We start from the raw sequence: 18,873 nt of genomic DNA, 5'->3' as shown, positions 1-18,873 counted from the left end.
GCTATCTATCCAGCAACCTCCCCTCTCCCTATCCCCTGCCATCCCCTCAATCTTTCCTTAGGGAACTGTCTCTCTCAACCATGTCACACTACTGTGGGAACCACCATGCTCTTCTATTTAACTGCCATCTGGTTGACATACCGAAGAATGGACACCTGGCCAATCTGGGCCAATGAGACCATCCTGGACTTTAGATGAGGGAAGTCAGCCTCTTACAGGTGGCAGAAGCTGTAAGATGTAAAATGTCAGAGCTGTAGATGGGCATAGTCTCCACTCTCTGGTCTGCAGAGAAAATAACCTTGATGTGTTAAGAGTATCTGGAAAGAGAGAGAGAGAGAGTGAGAGAAGACAGGAGGAAAGGAGAGAGAGAAGAAGGAGCAGCAGCAGAAGAAGAAGCAGAAGAGGAAAGAACTATATTTGAATCACCGGCTCAGAGGCCTAACGTCTCTGCACTTTTCAATGTTGAGTGTTCAGTTGCTTGGACTCTCTGAGCCAGTAAATTTCCCTGTTTACTCAAGTAGTTTGAGCTAAGTTTTTATTGTTTCCAACTGCACTACATTTTAAGCGGATGGACCTTCATTTCTGATACATCATTTAGCACTCAGGTTCAGTAAGCATTAGAAGGACTAACTCTTTATGGGGTTCAAACTCCTTGACTACTAGGATCTAAACACCCCTGAGATTTACCCACCTGCATGGACAAAGGAGATCTAACTAAGGTTAACGCACACATCTTGCTAGTGCGGAGCCCCTAACTAATCCGGGAATAATCTGGGCATTACAAACAGCGTGTGCAAGAGTGGTTGTAACCAGCCCAGTCCGTCCTTGAACTGGTCTCCGTGCTTCCAGGCCCCACCATGACTTCTTTCTCTCTAAATTGAACTGAGGACACCCCAGCTGGCCTCTGCTGATCTACATGTGAGAACAGAGCCTCTTCCCTACACTGGCCCCCCTGAGATGTAGCTTTGTGCTGTCATCAGTTCTAATGGCCAACATTCTCTTTCAAAGTGAGAAAATGGCATTGCCCCTTCTACGTTCCATGTCCACGTGGGGTGGGGGTGGGGTAGGGTCCCGTGGTAGGATTGCTAGGGCCCTGAAACATTATGACTTTCAGTGTTCATGCTCTTAGTTCACACACATCTCGCTCCCTTTGCCCTAGGATGCGCTCACCCACATCAGTCCCACTCAGAGAACCTGGGACTCTGTTGCTGTCTGGTCTTCAGACCACTTTTTGAAATCTGGCTCATCGGAGCTTAGATATAAAGACAGATAGACATAGTCACAAAGTTTGGAGAGCATTCTATTAAACATACTCTCCCTGAGGTAATTAGTATACCCTGCACACAGTAGGTGCTCAGTAACTACAAATGAGTAATTGGATAACTCCTTCCTCAGGGCTCTGCCGAACACTTTTCCAACTTGTGTTGAATTCCAGACATGCCTATGTGAACAATCGAGTGCCTACTATGTGTTAGGCGTTGTGCCTGGCATTGGGAATACTGAGATGAACAAAATAGACATGGTCCAATTGTGGGCAAAACTTGAGGTTCTTTTACCCTAGGAATCACCTCAGTCCCAGGTAAATGCATTGGTGCTGTGGAGGGAGGCCAAGAAGTTGCTTAGTTCTGCCCACCAGTCCTGTCCAGCTGGGACCCCTGTCCCACTAACACTCCAGGACCCCCACAATTTGGCTCCAACTTTCCTAGTCTGATCCATCCTTCCTTCCTCCCTTCCTCCCTTCTTCCTTTCCTCCCTCCCTACCTCCCTCCCTTCCTCCCTTCTTCCTTTCCTCCCTCCCTCCCTTCCCTTCCTCCCTGCCTCCTTCCTTCCTTCCACACTTCCTTCTCTCCTTCCTTCCTTTCTTTTCTTCTTCCTTCTTTCTTTTCTTTAATTTTAGTGAAAATATACACAGACATATACCATTTCAACAATTCCACATGTACAACTCAGCAACATTGATTACATTCTTCAAGTTTGTGGAAACATTCTCACCATCCTTCTCCAAATTGTTGATCTACCATCGTTAACTCACTGCCCCTCTAAGCTTCTCATCTAATCTTTCGAGTTATATTGTCAATTTGATCTCACATAGATAATTCTTTAAAAGAGCACAGTGCTCAAGGCAGACATGCTTTACTTATTAAGATTAACTACTTTTTGGTTTAAAAAAGACCTCAGGAGATAGCTTTTTTTTTTATTATTGTGGTACTTTAGACGCAAGTTTACAGAATAAACTAGTTTTTCATTAAACAGTTAGTACACATATTGTTTTATGACATTGGTTAACCACACCACGACATGTCAACTCTCTCCCTTCTCAAACTTAGGTTTCCTAATACTGGCTTTCCTGTCTCCTGCTGCCCTCTAGTCCTTGCCCCAGGGCTGGTGTGCCCCTTTAGTTCAGGAGATAGTTTTGGTTTAAGGTTAATGTTTAAAGATTATCTAAGGGCAATGGTTTCAAGTATTCACCCGCCTCAATGGCTCCAGAAATTCTGGATTCCATTGAGGATTTGATATCCTGTTTCACATTCTTTCCCCTTTTTATCAGGTTTCTTCTATAGAATCTTTGACCAAAATGATCAGTATTGGTAGCCGGGCACCATCTATGTCTTCTGGTCTCATGGCAAAAGAGGCAGTTGTTGAGGAAGGTAACCAAACACACAATCTGTTTCCTCCTCCAATTCCTAGTCAGGTTGGTTTTCCAGAACTTCCATCAGTGTACTCATCACTCTGGCCCTACGAACTTTTCATTGCTCTTGTGCACAGCCATGCTGTTGTCTCTGGGTTTGCTCTGTTAGGATTATCCTTACTCTTATCTCTACACTCCTGAATCCTGCTTGTGGTCTTTTCAAAACCCTTGGCTGGACGTAAACTCTTCCTTCTCTGAATATCTCCTTTTATCTCTCATTCTTTCATGGCGTGATCATGGAACCTGACACACATGAGGGCACTTCATAAATATATGTGTTGCTATTAGAGTTTTTTTTTTTATTATTATTAGAGTAGTTGACTTGTATGTCTTGTCTAAGGGACCAATGAGCACCAAGGTGGCAAGCACACAGAAGTGTACGTGATAAGGAAGTGGGAGTATGGGAAGAAAAGATCAGAACTTCTGTAAAAATTTCTTTATCTGAAAAACAAAGAAAAAGTTAAATTTTACTAATGTTTTATAGGAGTCCCTGGATGGTACAAATGATTAACACACTTGGCTGCTACCAGAAATGTTGGAGATTTGAGTCCACCCAGAAGTGCCTTGGAAGAAAGGCCTGATGATCTACTTCTGAAAAGTAAGCTACTGTAAACCCCATGGAGCACAGTTTACTCTGACACAACTGGCTTTTAAGGTTTAACTATGAATTAACAGTAGAACATGCATGTATTTTATAAATAAATATACTGATAAGCCTGTTGCTGTCAAGCTGATTCCAACCCACGGTGTTAGAGTAGAGTTGCACCATCTTTACGGAAGCAGATCACCAGGCTTTTTTTCTGTGGTGCCACTGGGTGGATTCGCACTGCCAACCTTTGGGTTAGTAGTTGAGTGCAAACTATTTGTGCCATTCAGGGACCTCAGATATACTGACAGATATGCATAATCACAAAGTTTGGAGAACATCTTAGTAAACCATACACTCCCTGAGGTAATTAATATGCCCTGAACAAAGTAGGTGCTCAATAATTATAAATGAGTAATTGAATAAAAACAGGGAGCAAAGGCAATCTCCAGATTGGAAGGAAGATTTGGATCAAAGCTCCTCTTTATCACTGTCAAAGAGCTATTGAGTGTGGGACCACTCTCTTGGGTGTTCTTTGTAACCTTGGGTGGATTGTTGTTTACACTGAGAAAGCAGGCATGTAGAATGCCAGGCAGTCACCTAGCTCATCCCAGCAGGTCAGGTCTTACACCTTCTCAGACTGGGCCTCTTTACTAAAAAAAAAAAAAAATACTACTATGTTTAAAAGAATCCCATGGAAGGTATCTCTACAATTGCCTCAGAAAAGCCATTTGCAGTGTTGGACAATCCTTCCTGTTGGGTAGTTTTCCACGGGGGTCATTTATAACCCTATGTCTGCCCCTTACCTAAATTCATTGGTTTGGTTTTTAATTCTTTTGTTGCTGTCTCTCTGTAGCTGACCTCCTCATCATTTCATTCATTCATCCATCCAAGCCTTATTACACAGCTGCTACTTTTGACCCTGGAGTCCCTGGGTTGTACAAATGGTTAAGCACCCGGAGGTGCCTCAGAAGACAGGCCTGGAGATCTGCTTCTGAAAGGTCACAGCTTTGAAAACCCTATGGGGTGGTTCTACTCTGCACACATGGGGTCTCCATGAGTTGGAATCGATTGACGGCAGCTGGTGTTCTGGGCCTTTCCTTGTGTTAAGTGTTCATTTTCCTCCAGAGATTTGAGGGAAGAAAGACACAAATCTTTTGGTGCTCTATTAAAAAAAAAAAAAGTTTCATTTTCTCTTCTTTCCCTTCGTCAGCGGCAGAGATGATGCGGCTTCCAGATTGCCTGGTTTCTCCATGGGGCTCCTGCTGGATGGGCTCTTGGGTCCAGGACTCATCCTGGAGACCCTTGAGGGGGGTTGTCATGACAAGGCAGTGCAGGAGAAGTGGCAGCTCCATCCACGCCACCCACAAGCCCTGCTCCTGGCAGTTCACTCTGAGCCACAGCTAGGGCAGAGAGGTGGCTAGTTAAGAAGGAAGAAGACACTGGGTAATTGTACTGGGACCACAAAAATTCTAATGATGAAAGGCAGCGCCCAGGCCCTCACTTCCCCTTCCTGCACAGTATGGGCCAGGCTGTCAAGGCGCAGAGCAGCTGTTTCTGGGCACCCTGACGCCAACATGGATCAAGAAACCGTGGGAAACATTGTCCTGCTGGCCATCGTCACCCTCATCAGCGTGGTCCAGAATGGTAAGGGATGTGCCCGTCACTTAGATGAACAGGTGGTAGATTTTGTTTGATAGATGCTTGAAAGTCAGGATTAGCTGGTTCAGGCTTTTATGGTCTGGGTGTATCTGTGAGTCTGTGAGAATGTGTGTGTGTGTGTGTGTGTGAGAGAGAGAGAGGGTGTGAGTCTGTGAGTGTGAGTGTGAGTGTGAGTCTGTGAGAATGTGTCTGTGTGTGTGTGAGAGAGAGTGTGAGTCTGAGTGTATGTGTGTGTGGTGTGTGAGAATACGTCTGTGTGTGCCTGAGAGAGTACAGGTCTGTGTAAGTGCATGTGTGAGCCTGTGAGAGCGTGTATGTGTACGAGTGTATGTGTGTGAGAATATATGAGTGTGTGTGAGTGGAAGTCTATGAGACAGTGTATGTGAGTGTGTAAGTGTGAATGTGCAAGTGTGTACAAGTGTGTGAGTCTGTGAATATTAGAGTGTGTGAGTGTGAGAGAGTGTGTGCGTAGGTGCACGCACTTTTGCCTTATCTACATTTAATTCCTTTTTTTTGAATGTAAAGTTGTGTGGGGAGAAAGCTGTGGCAGTCTGCTTCCATAAAGATTACAACTTTGGAAACCCTATGGGGCAGTTCTTCTCTGCCCTATGGGGTTGCTATGAGTCAGAATGGCCGAGAAGGCAGTGCGTGGGCTTTAGGTGTGTGTGTGTGTTTCTGCGTGAATCTGGGCTTTTCTCCTCTTGGTCTTTCTTTCACTTCAATAGTGCCGCGTAGCCAGTGTGCTGAGGCAGGGCAGCACCCAAGGCTTACACAGCACTCACTGAAGTGTCTGCGGTCAGCGTTGTTAACTCTTCATGGCCACGCCAGAGAAGGGGTGGCAAGCAGGCTGAGACACGTGCTCACTCAGACCCTGGGCTGCGCCAACTTAGATTCAGGGCAACTGGGTTACCTGTCATCTGTGGGCTAAAGAAAAGAAAAAAAGTGAATTCTGGGGATGGAGGAGGAATCACCTTATTGATATTTTAACCACTTGCTATTTTTTTTCTTTTGAAGAAACATGTTTTTGTAATACCTTCTTTTTCTGTACCAAAAAAACCCAAAACCAAAGCCATTGTTATGGAGTCGATGCCAACTCATAAAAAAAAATTTTTTTTTTTTTTTATGATAGCAACCCTATAATACAGAGTAGAACTGCCCCATAGGGTTTCCAAGGACCAGCTGGTGAATTTGAACTGCCAACCTTCTGGTTAGCTGCTGTAGCTCTTAACCACTACCCCACCATAGTTTCTAAAGCATTTTCGTATGCGTTATATACTTACATAAAGCATGAGAGAGAGGTGGAGATAGAGAATGGAGAGAGATGGAGACAGAGAAAGATATGGAGACAGAGACAGAGATGGAGAGAGAGAGAGAGATGGAGACAGAGAAAGAGAGATAGAGATGGAGAGAGAGAGAGAGAGATGAACATTTTCTTCTTGGGGTTTGCATTTCCATTGACCTGACCATCAGTTAGAAATGAAGCAGCAGAGCCAGACCTGAGAAAGCCAGTGTGGTGTAGAAATGTCTCCTTAAAGCTCTGAGTTAGCACTCCCTAGGACCATTTTCATAACTGTCCCCAGTGGCTTTGTGTTTTGCAGTTTACTGAAAAGAGAAAAAAGAGGAATTACTGAAGGCACCTGCTGCCATGTAATGGCAGGCACTGAGCATTCATACATGTTCACATTGGGGACTTCAGAGTTTACTCAGTTCAGGATAATCTGGTCATTTTCACGTTGCGAATGTGGACACATTCTGGGGATTGATCTGTGGGCACAGAGCCAGGTTTGCCCTCGGCCTCCCCACTCCAGAGAGGCCTGCTATGGATTGAATTGTGTCCCCCCAAAATAAGTGGTGTAAATCCTAACCTCTGCGCTTGTGGTTATAATTCCATTTGGGAATTGAAAGAGGCAGGATTAATGTAGGGTGTGTCTTGAGTCAATCTCCTTGGAGATATAAGAGATTAAACAAGCAAGGTAGAGAAACAGAGATGAGGGAAGAGAGATGCCACGCCATATGAAGGTCGCTCAGGAGCAGAAGGTCAAAAGAGACAAGGACCTTTCTCCAGAGCCAACAGTGAGAGAGAAAGCCTTCCCCTAGAGCCAGTGCTCTGAATTTGGACTTCTAGTCTCCTAAACTGTGAGAAAATGAATTTTTGTTTGTTAAAGCCACCCACGTGTAGTATTTCTATTATAGAAAAAAAAAAAAAAAAACCAGAACCATGGCTGTCGAATCAATTCTGACTCACAGTGACTCATAGTGACCCTATAGGACGGAGTAGAACTGCCCCATAGGGTTTGCAAGGAGTGCCTGGTGGATTCAAACTGCCAACGTTTTGGTTAACAGCTGTAGCTCTTCACCGCTAGGCCACCAGGGTTTCCTCTGTTATAGCGGCACTAGATAAAACAAGGCCCAATTTGGCACATCTAAGTGTATTTCCTCTGTTGTTGTTAGGTGCCATCGAGTTGATTCAGACTCATAACCACCCTGCGTGACAGAGTAGAGCTACCCCATAGGGTTGCCTAGGCTGTAATCTTTATGGGAGCAGATCGCCAGGTCTTTCTCTCTCGGTTAGCAGCCGAGTGGTTAACCAATGCTTCACCAGGGCTCCTTCCAGGGAAGAGCATTTTCTAGCTTTCTGATGAACCATTTTCATACCAGTTCATGCAACAGAGTTGCAACTTAGAGAAGGAAGCAATGGCTTGTTGAGGCTGCCATTTCCTCAGGCCTTTCTTTCCTATTCCCTGCGGGCACTGTGCCTGGGCTTCCTGGGTACTGTAAAGGGCCAAGTGGCTCAAATCTTCAGCCCTGCAGACTCCTCCAGGGCCTGCCTGCTGTGTGCCAGGCACTGTCTGGGACAAGATAGCCACGGTTCCTGCCCTCAAGAAGCATCCACTCCAGAAAAGTCTTAGGGAGTACTAACTCAGAACTTGAAGGAGACATTTCTACACCCAACACCAAATCCACTGCCACTGAGTTGATAGAACTACCCCATAGGGCTTCCTAGGCTGTAATATTTATGAGAGCAGATTCCCAGTTCTTTTCTTCAGCGGAGCCACTGGGTGGGTTTCAACTGCCAACCTTTCAGTTAGCAGCTGAGTCCTTAACCACTGCACCACCAGGGCTCTTTCATTTCTAAAACCAACCACCGTCTTTCAAACTAAAAACCAACCACATTACCGTCGAGTGGATGCCGACTTTTAGCGACCTTATAGGACAGAGTAGAACTGCCCCATAGAGTTTCCAAGGAACCCCTGGCGGATTCGAACTGCCAACCCTTTGGTTAGCAGCCATAGCACTTAGACACTACGCCACCAGGGTTTCCATCTTTTCTATACAGCCCTGCCTTTTTCAGGTGTGGCTACCGGGCTTTGTTTTTTAATTGATGGTAAGGTTAAGAGGTGGCAGAAAAGTTAGCAGGAAGCCTGAGGTGTCTCTTCCCTGGGTGGTGGCTGCTCCAGGCCAGCTCTGGGTAGGGTCTCCCCCCTAGCCCTTCCCCAGGGACCCATCCACATAACCGATGGGTACCGGTAGACGGGAGCCCAGTGCCTCTCAGCTGACTGTGAAAATGGGGCTGGGTCAGCTGGCAGCTGCAATTCACTCTGAGTTGCTCCCTCTCAACTCAGCGGGGCTGGGAAGTTCCAGGGCTCCCAGCTGTGAGAAGCGAGTGTTTTCCTCTCTTCAAAGTGAGATGCACTAGGGACCCAGACCTTATCTATTGAGTGGCCCTGGGCTTTTCCATGCTAGTTGCTGTTGAGTTGACTCTGAGACTCGCGGCAGCCCCACATGTGTCAGAACTGTGCTCCAGAGGGTTTCAATGGCTGACTCTTTAGAAATAGATCTCCAGGCCTTTCTTCCGAGGTGCGTCTGGGCGGTCTTGAACCTCCAACCTTTTGATTAGCAGCCGAGCACGTTATCCATTTGTGCCACTGAGGGACTCAGTTTTTTCCATAAGTAGCAATTCTGGCCAGACTTGAGGTGGATAATGAAGTCCCTAATTATCCGTGGTATGGGATTATGGCTTCTTGGGGGCCAAAGAGGGAAATTGTTGTTGTTGGGTGTCGTCAAGTTGATTTTGACTCATAGTTACCCCATGTGACAGAATAGAACTGTCCCATAGGGTTACCTAGGCTGTAACTTTTATGGGAGCAGACTGCCAAGCCTTTCTTCCGTGTAGTCACTGAGGTGTTCGAACCACCGACTGGTTAGCAGCTGAGTGTCCATCAAGTCAATTCTGACTCAGTGACCCTATAGGACAGAGTAGAACTGTCCCCAGGGCTCTGAGGGGAAGTTAGGGAAAGTCAATTGTCTGAGTCTTACCAGCCACAACCTAAAAGCCCGGTCTGTGAAGAGATCCCTCAAAACAGATAATGACAGATCACAGCGGCCTTACTCAAAAAGCTCCGTGAAACGACCAGGGTGACAGAGTCTCCCAGGTTGGGAGACACTAGCAGAGACCAGCCCTCAGCTACTCTTTTGATCTGGAGACTTTTTCACACTGGGCAGACAGATAACTGGGGGCCTGTAGAGAAGCCCTGGTGGTGCAGTGGTTAAGGGCTGGCTGCTAACCAAAAGGTCGACAGTTTGAATCCACCAGCTGCTCCTTGGAAACCCTATGGGGCAGTTCTACTCTGTCCCATAGGGTCTTTTGAGTCAGAATCGAGTGGTGTGGTTTTAGGTTTGGGTAGTAGAGTTGACAGTATGCTCCGCAAAGCGAGGGCAGAGTGGTCTTGCATGGAGCCTTCCACCTGTGTCCAGGGGAGGGGAGTTTCAGCCACAGAAGGGTCCCTTGGCTGCCCACCTGGCTGGGATGAGCCATTCTCCCTCTCGGGCAATGAACATTACTCCCCAGGAAGCAGTGAGGACTCTGTGAGGTTTGTTGTTTGTAACCATTAAATGTGCCCCTGCAGGGAAAGGAGCGAAATTCAAATGAGGTGGGGGGATAACATCTCTATTTGTTTCTGGGGTGAGTCTTTCAGCAAACACAAAGGTTCAAAAGCGAGCCCAGAGCCTCTCTTTGCAATTCTAATTAAACTCAAGGTTGCAACCCTTGACCTACCTGACAGAACACAGAAAAATACGCAAACACTGGGCTTTTTTTTCTTTTTCCTCCAGAGTGCCACTCCAAATTCTCCCTGTTTGGTCTAAAAAATATATTTACGTGTTGTTACCAGGCACTACACAATTTATCTGTGTCCCAAGACAACGCGACCCAGTTCCACTGTGCTCTTGGTAGCCTTGGTGAGCTTCGTTTCCCCAAGAGGGCAGAGCCTGGTGCTACTTCCTCCTCTGCCTTCTCAAACGTTCTTTAGTCATCAAGAGCTTTGAACTTGGGGCAGTCTTGCAGCTTGACCCAGCAGAATGCACGTTTGGAAAAACAGAACAAAAACAAGTTGAAAACACATCGTTACAAGAAACCTGGAGCTGAACTATCAAAGCCTGGTTTCCCAGGGTCCCTGGTGGCATAGTGGTTAAGTGCTACAGCTGCTAACCAGAGGGTCGGCAGTTCGAATCCACCAGGCGCTCCTTGGAAACTGTGGGGCAATTCTACTCTGTCCTATAGGGTCGCTATGAGTCAGAATCGACTCGATGGCCCTGGGTTTGGTTTGGTTATAGACACGTTGGAGCCCTGGTGGCGCGGTGGTTAAGTGTTTGGCTGCTAACCAAAAGATCAGCAGTTTGAATGTATCAGCTGCTCCTTGGAAACCCTATGGGGTAGTTCTACTCTGTCCTATAGGGTCTCTGTGAGGCAGAATCGACCTGATGGCAATGGGGTTTTTTTGATTATAGAGACATTGCCCTAGTCCCTGGGTGGCACAAACAGTTAAGTGCTCAGTTGCTATTCAAAAGGTTGGTGGTTTGAGTCAATTCAGAAGTGCCTTGGAAGCAAGGCCTGGCAATCTACTTCTAAAAAATCAGCCACTGAAAGCCCTGTGGAGCACAGCTGTACTCTGATACACATGGGGTTACCATGGCTTGGAATCGACTCCATGGCAACTTATTGGTGTCCTTCAACCTGGGGTTTAACGGCCTCTAGAAATAGAATCAGAGAGTCACGAAGCTCTCCTAAGGCGGAAGTCTCCTTCACCCCGTCAGCTCCTACCTGATCACTTCAGTGACGCGGACTCAGCCCGCTGAGGGAGCTTGCCCGCCCTTGCCATGGTGTTGAGAGTTCGCTGAGTCGCTCATTTAATGTTAGTATCTCATTTAATCCCCACACTTATGAAACATACACTGTTATCATTCTTATTTTACAGGTAAGCAAAGTGGGGCTTGGAGACGTTAAACAACTGGTTGAAGACCCTCGAGCCAGTAGTGGTGAACCTGGATTCTCAGTGGATTCCAGTGTGGAGTGCGTGCGTGTTGCACTGTCGTACACGTTGAAATGTGTGCATTGTAATGTGTAGAGCCTTAGCCTGGAAAAATATATTGCTGTACACTCATTTCTTCCAGAACTCAATACTCAGAAAATCCTGTCCTATGCTGTACCATATCGAGGTTGTTGTTGGGTGCTATGGAGTCAATTCTGACTCTTAGCGACCCTGTGTGACAGAGTGGAACTGCTCTATATGGTTTTCTAGGCTGTAGTCCGCCCCATAGGGTGATCTGCAGATTGCCAGGTCTTTCTCCTACAGAGCCACTGGGGGGGTTTGAACCGCCGACCTTTTGGTTAGCAGCCAAGCACTTAACTGTTGGACCACCATGGCTCCCTTTATATTGAGGTTACTTGTGTGCCTGTTGGCATTGACTCAATTTCTTCTCACAGCGACACTATAGGACAGAGTAAAACTTCACCCCCACCCCCGCACCATAGAGTTTCCAAGGAGCTGCTGGTGGGTCCCAGCTGCCGACCATTTAGTTAGCAGCTGAGTGCTTAACCACCGCGCCACCAGGGCTCCATTGAGGTTGCTGCTACCTTATTATTTCTCTGCACCAGTCCTGACGCTGTTCTTGAAAAACCTTAGACCGTGCCTGCTTCCCGTCTGTTGACAAAGTCAGCTGTAACCTCCCTTCCTTAACTTCGTTTCTCTTAGGCCTTGGTTTCCGGAGTCCCTGGCCTTCAGGTGGCCTCCCCTCTTGCTGTGTTCTTTCTACAATGCAGATCTGTGTCTTGTGTGCGGGAAAATGATCCCTGAGATTCAGACACGCATTCAACTAAAATAATCTATGACTGAGCTGTTCTTTTAGGACTTGTATCACACTGCTTCCTCATATTTGTGGTTAGCTAAAATTTCAAGATCTTTCTTATGCAATTTTGAGCAGGCTATTGATTGAATTTCTTTGACCCTCAGTTTCTTCAACTGAGAAATGGAGTTATTAACACCTTACTGAGGAGAGAAGGTTGTTGTTAAGAGCGGGGCTGCTAACCAAAAGGCTGGAGGTTCAAGCCCACCCAGAGGCACCTTAGAAGAAAGGACTGGTGATCTCCTGAAAGGTCACAACCATGAAAACCCTGTGGAGAACAGTTCTGAAACATGTGGGGCTGCTATGAGTTGGAATTGACTCGAAGGCAACTGGTTTGATTTTTTGTCCAGTTATTGTGGGCATTGTGGGTAAAGTAGCTAGCAGGCCTAGCAAGCCAAAGTTCTCACTAACTGTTTGCAGTTTCTCTGTCTCTGTCTCTCTCTTTCTCTCTTTCTCTATTTTGTTATCTCCAATCTCTCCCTCTCGTTCTCTCTTTTCTGTCTTTCTCTTTCCTATTTCTGTCTCTCACTCTTTCTCTGTATCTCTCTTGCTCTCCCTCTTTCCTTTCTCTTGGGTTTTGGAAGGTAGCCAAGATGAGCGTGTTAATGGCCTTTGCATGCATGGCCTCTGTAGTTCAGTGGAGGACTACAGGGGGCCCGAGAGCGAGTGGGTTAAGATGTAGCCAAAGTAGACGGCTCTTTCAAGGTTAGCCTAGAAAGAAGCTGCAGTAGCCCCTAGTGGAATATCGGGCTGAGGCAATTTTGTTGTAAAGGTAGGAAAGATTTGAGTGTATTTCTAGGGCAAAGAGGAGGAGAAAAAAAAGAGACTGCAAATTCAGGAAATGAGGGATAAACTGGTGACAAATTGCTGAAGAGGGGGCAGGAAGGGGATCAAGATCACAGGTGGAGGGCTTGACCCTGGAAAAGGGAAGGTGTTTGCTCTCTGAGAGTGGAAGGGAAGAAGACAGGCAGAGGCGCAGAAGTCTGGCCAAGTTGTGCTGCTGATTGCAGGCATGACCTTGGACTTCCTTAATACCAGCCCTGTTGATGTGATCTGAGGCAAGGGACGCCATCTTGGTTTCTGGAGACAAAGCCATCAGAATTTCCTATTGTACTTGGTGGTAAGAAGAGACGTTCAGAAGGGACAGTTGCATGCTCAGACCCCATGTGGCTGACAGCATCACTGGATCAGTGTGAGCTGCAATGTGGAAGCAAGGGGAAAACACATCCTCATAGGCCCAGCTCCCCTGCTTCCCAGCGAGAGACCCTGAGAAACTCACTCACCATAGCAGAGCCTCGGTGTGCTCGTCTGTAAAGTGTGGACAGTACTACCCTCTTCATAGGGCTGTTGCAGGCTCAGTAAGGGACTCGAGACAACTGCCTACCACAGTGCTTGGAATGAAGTAGATCTCTCCTTCACACAAGCTGGCCCTATACGTATGTTCAAAATGGGCACGTTCCCACAGAAGGAATGCATTTTTACCAAAGGAGAAAAAGGTCTACACAATCGATGAAATGTAGGAAAAGGTGGACTCACTGCTTGGGGGACACTGAGCTTTCTGTTCAGGGTGATGGGAAAATGTAGAAACAGATAAGGGTGATGGTTGAAAAACCCGATAAACACAGTGGACGTCACTGAACTGTACATGTGAAGGACATTGAAAAGGCAAATGATTTGTTACGTATATATTTACCACAAAAAAAAAAAAAATCCATGAGAAGAACAAACAAACAAAAAAAATCCTTTGCATATCTTCTCGAGGAAGCTAGGTTAGGGGCCCTGGTGGCACAACGATTAAGCACTCAGTTGCTAACCTAAAAGTTGGTGTTTGGAACCCACCCTAGAGGCTCCGTGGGAGAAAACCTGGCCAACTGCTCCCATAAAGATTACAGTCAAGAAAACCCTTATGGAGCAGTTCTGCTCTGTCCTATAGAGTCACTATGATTGGAAATCGGCTCCACGGCACCCAACAACAACAACAAGTGTGAAGTTGATGAAAAGGAATCCCGTGGGTGGATCCCTGACAGCCACATTTTCCCCTTTTCACTCTTGAATAGAGATACAGGAATAACATAGGATGGGGCGGGGTGGAGAGAGAGAGACCTCTGTTTTCTCATCTTCACCATTCGGTCCGTATCTGTCGCCTCCAAATTCTGTCTCCTGGTACCTCTTACACCCCTCAAGTCATCAGCCTAACCAGCTTGCTCCTATCTTGTCCCCCTGTCTTGTGTCTGGCCCCTCCGAGCACCCTAAACTCACAGTGGCTTTCTGTTCAGTTCACCCCTCTGTTTAGCCCTGTCGATAACTCCTAGTTGCTCCTGAAACGGAAATCAATTCAGAATTTCTTAACATAGTTCCCATCAAGGCATTGTCATGCCGCCAAGTCCAAGGTCCAGTGGGCACTGCCTTGTGATGGTCTTCTTTGAGCCTGGACTCAATCAATGATCCTTTCTCATTGAGACTCCTTGAGTCCATCCTACCGAATACATCACATGGCCCCTTACTCTGCTCTACTGTCTCCTTTTTCCAAAGCTCAACACACTTACATTTTTTAAGTTATTTTAATAACATTTTGATTTATTTGGCATCTCTGGGTGGTGCCAACCGTTAACACGCTCAGCTGCTAACCAAAAATTTGAGTCTACCCAGAGGCACCTCGGAAGAAAGGCCTGACAATCTACTTCCCAAAAATCAGCTGTTGGAAATCCTGTGGAGCACAGTTCTACTCTGACACACAAGGAGTCTTCATGAGTCAACCCAACGGCAGCTGGGGACTGGTTAGCTTATTTGGAACATTTACTTTTTACGTTCTGTCCCGTCCTCTGCTGTACTCGCAGAAGATTAGCTTCTCAGGTCAAAGGCTCTTGGCCTGTTTTGGTTTTGGACAGGAGCTGGGTGTCTGGTACGTCACAGGCAATAATATATGTTACTGAAAGCACAATTCGCCACTTACTGCTTGAGCCTGTTAAAACAAAAATCATGTTAAGTGAATAGTAGAAATTGGCTGAAGTGTATTCGATATACGAGTTGAAAGTCAGGGTAACACTTAGCCCATGGAGTCAAAAATAGTCCAATGCGGAAGGATCTTTCAGATTCTTCCGCCCCAGCGTATCGCTAGTAGAACCATTTGTAGTCAGTAGAATTCCATGCAGCGTTGCCTTGAAGAACGAGAGAATCATGGCCAGTTACCCTAACACAGAGCTGTGCTCCGACCCGTGGAGTCTCTGTTTCTCGAAAATGGCTGCACATAGAGAATTCTTCAAAGAGCACAAGGTCTAAAGCAAACGGGTGGTTACCCTTTTATCTGGACCATTGTTTGACTCAAAGGTGACTTTAGGAAACCAGTGCTCTCAAAGGCTCAAGGTCCAAAGACCATCTCAGGGAGATTGCTTGGGTAGATCGCCCCAACTTCCATGGAACCCAGAAATCTGGATTCCGTGAGAATTAAAACTCCGTTTCTCAAGCCTCATCTGGAGCTCTCCTGGGTGGCCCTCTCCTCCAGTCCTCCCCATCCCTCCTTCATTAGTTGGACATGCTGAACCACAGCCAGGTCGTGCCTCTGAACCTTGGCATATGCCATTCCACTCAAACCGAAAAAACCACACCTGTTGCTGTTGAGTCAATTCCAACTCATAGTGACCCTGTAGGACAGAGTATAACTGCTCCACAGGGTTTCCTAGGCTGTACTCTTTACAGAAGCAGAATGCCACCTCTTTCTCCTGCAGAGCGGCTGATGGGTTCAAACCGCTGACCTGAAAGGTTAACAGCTGAGTGCTTAACCATTGTGTCACCAGGGCTCCTTTTCCCATTCTACTTAGCTGGTGTTAAAATTCACATAAAGCCAATAATAGAAATTAATTGAAATTAATTTAATATAGAATTTGCAAATTGGGCTAGTATTTCAATTAGGGAGTCAAAAACATTCCAGAGAGGAAAGAACTCCCAAAGATTCTTACGCCCCATCTTATGGACATTGCCTTGGATATGGGGCTGGAAGAGAACTGATAAAACAATTTGTGGTCAGGAAGGATTTCATACAGCATTGTCTTGAAGAACAATGATAATAATTACTGATTTACCCTAAAACATAGCTCTCCTGCTTCTCCAAATTGTCTATACCTAGAGAATTCTTCAAAAGAGTTCAATGCTTAAGACAAAAAGGGTCTCACCAAGCTATTTACAAGGCTCTTGTTTGACTTAGGAGCCCTGGTGGTGCAGTGCTTAAAGCACTGGGCTGCTGATGGAAAGGTCAGCAGTTGGAACCCACCAGCTGCTCCATGGGAGAAAGATGTGGCAGTCTGCTTCCGTAAAGACTAAAGACAAGACTACAGCCTTGGAAACCCTATGGGGTAGTTCTACTCTGTCCTATCGGGTCACTATGAGGCGGAATTGACTTGAGGGCAATTGTCTGACTTAAAGGTGACTTTAGGAGACCAGTTTCCTCAGGGCTCAATGTCCAAAAGAGCCTTGAGATCATTTCAAGATGATGGCTTGGGTGGGTCATCCCACCTCCATGGACCCCAGAAATTTGGATTCCACGAGAAATAAAACTCTGTTTCTCAACAGCATGATCACCCTTGCTGTCTTCTGCCGTCTCCCTTTGTTTCCTTGGCTAATTCTTATTTGTTCTTCAGATTCTATCTTAGCTGTCACTTCCTCTAGGAAGCCTTCTGTAGCTCAAAGACTGACTCAACTTGCCTCCTTTGACCCTCGGGAGTGCCCTGTCCTCCTCTCATAGTGTACCTTCTGCTTGTTTGTCTATTTCCTTAATCTGTGAGATCCTGGTCACTGTGGACTGTGTATTGTTCATGCTGACATATCCCCAACATTCAACACAGTGAGCAGTGGAGAGCTGCTGCTGAGTGAATTTCTTGCTAAGTGATTTTGTTAGAGGCCATTGACTGCTGTTCTGAGGTAAAGCCAGGGAAACATTCAACACTCTGGTAAAAACAACAGAATAACCCAGGCTCCTAGACATGCCTGTTAAACACCAAATCTGAATCTTCTTCTCTGACAGGATTCTTTGCCCACAAAGTGGAACATGAGAGCAAGACCCAGAATGGGCGGAGCTTCCAGAGGACGGGGACACTGGCCTTTGAGCGGGTCTACACTGCCAAGTGAGTCCAAACCCTGACATTACTGACTAACAGAGTAGGGGAAGCCAGCAGGACTGGGCCTGGGCCTAGGCTCGGAGCTTCTGTCCAGGAGTAATGACCACCCTCAAGGCACCATGTCTCCTGGGCCAGGCTTCCCAGTGCCCAGCGACAGGCTCCTAGGGAAGGTGGAACTTCAGTTGGAAGGGCTTTGTGGACAACCTTCATCATTTTAGTAGGTACTTGTGTTAAAACAGAGAAAGTGGGGATATGGGGGCAGGGATGTAGTCAGGAGAGTTTACCAATTTCCTGTGGGGTTAGTCTAAAGGTAAAAAAAAATACCACCATGAAAACCAGCCATTGCTCATCACTGGTTTCAGAAGCAACAGGCAGGACAGGCAGGACAGGCAGGCCACAGCTGTCAGCTCCCCACCCCTCACTCTCCCCTTGGTGGAAGCCTGAAGGTGATGTCAGCCCTTTTCACAACGCCAGGTCTCCTTGGGCAACAAGAACAGGAACAGAGCAAAGGTCTCCTTGGGCAACAAGAACAGGAACAGAGCAAGTGGCGGGGAGGGAATTGTGCAATCGCCTTTTGCTCTCTCTTCCTTTGCTCCTGAATAACAAGGCTGTTTGAAAACATCTGAACATCCCAGTGAAGGACCTGGCAGCTGTTTGGGATGCAAATTCAAAAGGGTGTTATTCACACACTCTATTTTGTTTATGCAGAATGTATTTAAATAGAGGGTTCCAGAGGCTGGCTGATTTGCCGGCTTCTCTGCGGCTGTGGCCAGATGCGGGTTAGGAAGGAAACTTCCAGAGCCCCACAGCCTGGGCTGTGCAGTAACGGAGAAGCTGGCTTTCACTGCCAGCCTGGGACGGCTCTGGTGTCTGCAGAGAGCCTTACAAAGGGGGCAGTCACGGCCACCCAAAAAAACTACGTTTAGAATTACAAGGACAATCCAAGCAAATGCAGGGACAGGAATTGAAACTGAAGGAAGGCTCTGAGAGCCCAATGCCAGCTCTGGGGGAGCTACTGGGAAAGAGGGCCCAAATTTAGGGGGCACTGTTGGTTCCCTGTGAATTAAACTGACTTCAAGGGGTCTCGTTTGGACAGGCCCTCATCACATCCACCAACATGCTTTCTTGTCAGTCCTTGACCTTATCGGGGTGTCGGCTATTTTCTAAATGGGAATCCCTGGGTAGTACAGATGGTTAACATGCTTGGCTGACAACTGAAAGGTTGGAGGTTCGAGTTTCTTCAGAGGTGCCTTAGAAGAAAGGCCTGGCAATCTACTTCCAAAAAAATCACTCATTGAAAACTCTGTGGAGCCTAGTTCTACCCTGACACATATGGGGTTGCCAGGAGCTGGAGTCCGCCCCATTGCAACTGGTCAATTACCACGGGGGAGTCCCCGGGTAGTGCAAATGGTTAACTCCCTTAGCTGCTGACTGAAAGGTTGGGGTTTGAGTCCACAAAGAGGCACTTCAGAAGAAAGGCCTAATGGTCTACTTTGGAAAAATCAGCCATTAAAACCATACGGAGCACAGTTCTGCTCTGACACACGTGGGGTCCCATGAGTTGGAGTCGCCTCGATGGCAGCTGACGGTGTACTTTCCAAATGCGGTGCAGGTGAGGGAGACATGGAGCGGAGTCGCCTCGG

At 46.8% G+C, this 18,873-nt stretch overlaps 1 protein-coding gene across 1 annotated transcript in view; it reads left to right on the top strand.

The window, feature by feature from the left end:
* The first annotated feature begins 4,722 nt into the window (after positions 1-4,722).
* ALOX5AP (arachidonate 5-lipoxygenase activating protein) overlaps positions 4,723-18,873 on the top strand; it is a 30,568-nt gene continuing 16,417 nt past the window's right edge. The window contains exons 1-2 of the mRNA XM_010593994.3: positions 4,723-4,922; positions 17,137-17,236. Coding sequence (XP_010592296.2) covers positions 4,751-4,922; positions 17,137-17,236 — 272 coding nt within the window. The 5' untranslated portion in view covers positions 4,723-4,750. The remainder of the gene's footprint in view (positions 4,923-17,136; positions 17,237-18,873) is intronic.

Source organism: Loxodonta africana, chromosome 23 (assembly GCF_030014295.1).
Source record: "Loxodonta africana isolate mLoxAfr1 chromosome 23, mLoxAfr1.hap2, whole genome shotgun sequence".
Lineage (NCBI taxonomy): Eukaryota > Metazoa > Chordata > Mammalia > Proboscidea > Elephantidae > Loxodonta > Loxodonta africana.
Note: the sequence above shows the minus strand (reverse complement) of the source record. Positions and strands in the feature narration are given on the sequence as shown.